Source organism: Myotis daubentonii, chromosome 3 (assembly GCF_963259705.1).
Source record: "Myotis daubentonii chromosome 3, mMyoDau2.1, whole genome shotgun sequence".
Lineage (NCBI taxonomy): Eukaryota > Metazoa > Chordata > Mammalia > Chiroptera > Vespertilionidae > Myotis > Myotis daubentonii.
In genome coordinates, this window is record NC_081842.1 from 171,068,425 (window position 1) to 171,073,708 (window position 5,284).

The 5,284-nt window shown below is 48.0% G+C and overlaps 1 protein-coding gene across 2 annotated transcripts; it reads right to left on the bottom strand.

The window, feature by feature from the left end:
- Window positions 1-723: 723 nt before the first annotated feature.
- GADD45A (growth arrest and DNA damage inducible alpha) lies at window positions 724-3,846 on the bottom strand. Of its 2 annotated transcripts, XM_059689235.1 has the most exons (5): window positions 3,564-3,846; window positions 2,955-3,056; window positions 2,472-2,709; window positions 2,233-2,279; window positions 724-1,398 (listed from the first exon to the last, which is right to left on the bottom strand). In XM_059689235.1, exons 1-5 carry the CDS (start codon window positions 3,605-3,607, stop codon window positions 1,362-1,364), a joined length of 468 nt encoding a protein of 155 aa, XP_059545218.1. In that variant the 5' UTR covers window positions 3,608-3,846; the 3' UTR covers window positions 724-1,361. The 2 variants fall into 2 exon arrangements, with proteins under 2 accessions (XP_059545218.1, XP_059545217.1); XM_059689234.1 differs by lacking the exon at window positions 2,233-2,279 and having other exon boundaries at window positions 3,564-3,845.
- Window positions 3,847-5,284: the final 1,438 nt, after the last annotated feature.

Consider the following 5,284-nt stretch of genomic DNA (forward strand, 5'->3'; position numbering starts at 1 on the left):
GCGTCACTGCTGCGTGAAGGCCTCTGCTGACTGCCCAAAGTTTATAGAAGGAAGCCCAAATGCCTAAGGGGTGACACAGAATGCCCTTCAGTCCGAGCCTAATCCCCCCCTACTTGTTCGCCTTTATCTCTCCCTATCTTTCTACACCAGCAGCACTCACAGAATCATTCTCTGTGCCTGGAACAGGTTTTGGTCTTTCAGGCTCCACACATTTGCACAAACTAGTGCCATTACCAGCTATATCCTTTCCCCCTCTCTAGCTAGGGAAATAAAACTCATGTTTTAAGATCCACACAGAATGATCTTTCTCTAGTAAAAACTTCACTTGTCTTGCAGGTAACTCTCCTCTCTTTGAATCCTTAGCATTTTGCATATAATCTAATTGTAGCACTTAAATCTTTGAACAAGCTTTAATACTCCTTTTTCCTAACTGCAAACCCAACTCCTCTTCATTTTCTGACTGTGCATAGTGTAGAGTAGGGCATCAGAAAAATGTCTGTTAAATAAAGAATAAAAAATAAAAGGATGCTCCCATGTCCAGCCCAAGTGTTTAAAAAGTAGAAAAAAAAACATATACATGCATATATACACAGATACTGGCCTTCTATATATAGACACACACATATTATACATATGATTTCAGAAATTTTAATTTTTTTCATATTAAAAAGCTTTTTAAAAATAAAGTCCAAGTTAAAAGAAACAAAAGCACACCTTAAGGAATAATGCAATTATTCCATACCAGTTTATTGTAGGTATTGTTTCAAAAATTTTATAGCATAAATAACCTTTCATGTCAAAATAACTTAGTACAATTTATAATAAAACTTTGAGAATTTAACATCTCATCAAAATACAATAAAATATGGTTTTAAAATATGATTAACCCTTTCTGCTTTTCTTTTACTTGCAGGCATATAAACCCAAAATACCCAAACAACTGCTGCACATTTAAACTTTAACAAAGCATATTTGGTTTAATTAAATGTAACTCAACCATCCTAAATTAATACATGGTTTGTTTTCCTTCCTGCGTGGTTCTTTGCAATTTTTGTTCCTTTTGACTTGCATTTCTGTTTCAACACAGTTTCCTTCTTCATTTTCACCTCTTTCCATCTGCAAAGTCATCTAACTCTGGGCCCCCAGAGCTTGTAGTTGAACTCAGCCCCTTGACATCAGTTTCTGTAATCCTTGCATCAGTGTAGGGAGTAACAGCTTGAGTAACTACAAAGGTATTTCAAAACTTCAGTGCAATTTGGTTCAGTTATTTTCATTCAGATGCCATCACCGTTCAGGAAGATTAATTACTGGAACCCACTGATCCATGTAGCGACTTTCCCGGCAAAAGCAAATAAGTTGACTTAAGGCGGGATCCTTCCATTGCGATGAGTGTGGATTCTAGGACCAAATTTAGAAAAATAAATTTACTATTAAAGATTCAGCATTTGCTAATAATTACACTACTGTTGAGGGGAAGACACGTGAACATTCTATACTTTGGCTGTGCGACATGAAGACCAGTTACAACCATAAAAAACAAAATTTCTTCCAAGTCATTGGGTTTCCTGCAAAACCACTAAGGGTAATTGTGTACTAAACTATACTCTGCAAAGTTTGAACTAATGCAATCCACTGAGCCATATGCATATGTTTGCATGACAATATTTATTCAGTTTTGCATGTGAGTATCATTCACAGGTCTGTCTTACCAAACTTATACTGTGGCAGAGACCTGAATGAAACAACTGAGAAATATTTCCATGCTGTGCTCACAGTGAGTTGAGAGCTGCATAGCAGTTCACTAGAATTGCCACCTGTTATCCTCCCAAAAGACAGTAGTATTTTTCAGTAGCAAAATTAGGCAGCCGAAAAGCAGTAAAATGTAGGAGGCAAAGCTATCACATGGACCTCTGCAACCACAAGTTATCTACCTACCAAAGGTTTTTTTTTTTTTAATCAGGAAAACAAAAGCTCCATAAAAAAAAAAAAATGCAAGATTGCAAAGAAAAAATTTCCATTATCCTCTTCATGCATTTCTAGGGAATTAATTAGGTCTGTCTCCTACACCATTTCTATTTTTAGCTTTGACTGGTAGAGAATGAAGCTGACTCCTTAATGAGAGTGAGCCAGGAATTTATTTGGCTTTATCTAATCTGCCCTGCTAAAGGAATTAGTCACGGGAGGTGGTGCAGATGTAGGTAGGGAGTAGCTGGGCTGACAGTGCTGACTCACAAGGATCTCTTCCGCTGCTGGCAGCCTTCAACGTGCTTAGACATGTTCTGTACCAGAGAAAATCCTGATGATGAAACTGGCACATCTCGGCTGAAAGTCCAGCCACACGCTAATGGGGCAAAGGCAGCCACGCTCATGACCCCCACCCATTCCACTCTGCAGTCTGGCCACTCTCAGGCCTGGCGCCCTGAGTTCCAGGACGCTAACCCCGACCAGCACGGAGACCCCTTCTCCCTCACCGTCACCAGCACGCAGTGCAGGTCCGGGGGCTGCTCGGCGCCCTCGCTGGCCCCCGGGCTGGCGTCGGTCTCCAGCAGCAGGAGCTTGGCCAGGCGGCCCGGGTTGCTGACGCGCAGGATGTTGATGTCGTTCTCGCAGCAGAACGCCTGGATTAGGGTGAAGTGGATCTGCAGTGCCACATCCCTGTCGTCGTCCTCGTCGGCGGCCAGCAGGCAAAGCACCACGTTGTCCGGGTCGCTGCGGGCAGCGGGTGGGGCAGGTGAGCGCAGAGGCACCACCAGCCCTGGTGGGTGCCCCCGCAACACCCGCCCAGGTTCCGGGGGTCACGCCCCGATCCGCTCGCTCCCCCTGGGGCAGACACCCACCCGCAGATGAAAAACAGCAGGAAGCGACGCTGCAGGGCGAGGACCGGCCCGCGCGCGCGACCTCCCGGGGTCGGGTGGGAGGGGGTGCCAGGAAGGACGCCCGAGGGCCCCACTTACACATTGAGCAGCTTAGCCGCCTCGTACACCCCGACCGTGATGGTGCGCTGACTCAGGGCTTTGCTCAGCACTTCCTCCAGGGCATCCCCCACCTTATCCATCCTGCAATGCGGGCCAGAGAAAGGGGTCCCGTCAGTCCCGGCCCCTCGGGGCTGTGGCCGCCCGCTCTCCCTGCACCGCGACCCTCCCTCGGGAGTGCATGAGCCACTGCGCACCTCAGCTTTCTGCAAACCCCCGACCCCCACACCATTCATGACCCCTAGAAGCTGGGAGTCCCGGGAGAAGCCCCAAGAGTGCCACCCGCCACCCTCCCCCGAGGGCGCAGCCGGTCCCTGGCGCCGGGCGCTGACACAGGGTGCCAGCTGCAGGCGCCGCACCGGCAAGGAGGGTCCTTCTACCCTTTGCAAGGGCTCAGAAGGGCTCAGCCGGGTTGGGGAGGGGCACGCTCTTTTCGTCCGCGGGCACCCCTGGGAGGGTACCCGAGGAAGAAAGACGAGAGGTACTCTCTGCAAACTTTTGCAAGCTCACTCCACCGCAAGCCTCCCACAGCCGGGCAGCACTGGGGTGCACAGCGGGCCAGAGTTCCGGGAGAGGCTTCGGCCGCCTTACCTTTCGGTCTTTTGCTCTCCAGCAGAGAATTCCTCCAAAGTCATATTGCAACTGCAGGTCCCCCACAGAGAGAGAGCGGCGGGGCAGCTCTTGCACCCTAGGGCGCGCGGGCGCCGGCTCGGTACTCCCTCACAGGCTCCTCCAGCGCCCGCCGCCACCGCGCAGTCCGGCCCTCCCGCCTGGATCGCTCGCCCGTCACCTCCGGGCTCCACACTCAGCCCCACCGAGAGCCGCGCCACCTACACCTCAGCTGCCTCACAGCCACTGAAGGACAAAGGCCCCCGCGTACGAGAGTTATCCTGCCAACCCCCAGCCAACCACCTCCAGCCTCATTTGCATACGCGCGGCCATTGGGCTATGCAAATCAGCATTGGAGACAATTTGACCCCAGCTCCTGGAACAAGGCTGAGGAGCGGAAGGGGGAGAAGCTGCGCGGAAGCGAGCCCGGTGCGGGGGCGGGGCTGGGATACGGAGGGCGGGGCCTGGAGCTGAAGCTTATCCCTTTGGCCGGGTTTGCAGGACAGGAGTTCTTTGCCTTGGAGAGGAGTGGGGAGGGGTTGTTGTCTTCAGCTTGGGCTGGAGCAGGCTGCCAAGTGTTTTTCTAGTTGGTGCACATTTTTTTTATTGTAGTTTCATGTCTTTTGTTTTTAGGGGTTGCTATTAAAATCTATTTTCAGGGTTAATGCACCCAAGTCTAGTAATTATTACTAAGCAGGTTACATAAAAAGAATGTGTCCAGACCTCTGGGGCAAAGTTTACCTCAGAAGTGTTGTTTATGAAAGCCTAGGCAAAGCTGCTTACTACCAGTAGTATTATTTTGGTGCCCTGATGGCTGGTTTGATTTATTTTTGGAAGGTTGCAAGGGTTGGGAGCTCAAAAAAGAAAAATCAACACATTTGTGTTTGGTGGTGGCGGGGAACCAAGTTGGAATCTTTTCCACAGAAAGCAGAAGGGCTTCCCACCTGCCCAGGGTAACTCTGGAAAACCATGCTCAGGAGGAGTTGGTTACCACACGTGTGATATCCTAGCCTTACAACCCAAATTCACCTCTCAGAGAGCCTTTCCCAAGGTGGGATCCTTCTACACCCCCACTAGCTACGAGACAAATGTCTGACACCCACACAAGCCACAGTCTAAATTCAAAATGCTCTCAATATGCCCTAAGCTTTCTTGCATCAGGCAAGTATGTCACTACCTTCCACAGCGAGCCTGTGATCTCACTCTGAAATATTGATGTTAGATGCTGAATCATGAAGCTGCAGCTATAGGACCTTTAGTCATATGCTAAAATTTCACCTTTGAGATAATGGCAACCTGTGGGTGGAAAGTAAGCAGTAGTGGCATATTTTCGAAAAGCAAACTTTAATGTACAGACTTTCACTGAATAGGCTGAAAGTTCTTTCCTTTGTTTTATGAGTTTATGCAATAAATGAAAAAACATGTCTTAAACCTCCTGAAGTCACCAAAAGTGGTGAAAATGCCCTCCTATGTTTGCATTCAAAACAGTGCTTGCATTACTAAGGTTATTCTATAGTCAAAGGTCACAGAAGTCATTTTTTGCAAAGGTACATGGGAGTTTTTATATCATTCTAAACAAAATATTCTCCAGGTCTCTTGGTCTTAATTTAATGGAAAAGAAAAGTGATAGGTCAGTTTTCTGGCTCATTTATTTGAGCTGTTATTTTGTACTTAATCACTAACTGCATTGTCAGCAAGGGGCA

What these genes read in the sequence shown, in the direction of transcription:
- GADD45A (XM_059689234.1), bottom strand. Translation starts at nt 3,607, where the DNA reads ATGACTTTGGAGGAATTCTCTGCTGGAGAGCAAAAGACCGAAAG. An exon ending in GGAGAGCAAAAGACCGAAAG is followed by an intron (nt 3,057 to 3,563) that starts GTAAGGCGGCCG and finishes CCCGCATTGCAG; the next exon opens with GATGGATAAGGTGGGGGATG. An exon ending in GCGGCTAAGCTGCTCAATGT is followed by an intron (nt 2,710 to 2,954) that starts GTAAGTGGGGCC and finishes CGCTGCCCGCAG; the next exon opens with CGACCCGGACAACGTGGTGC.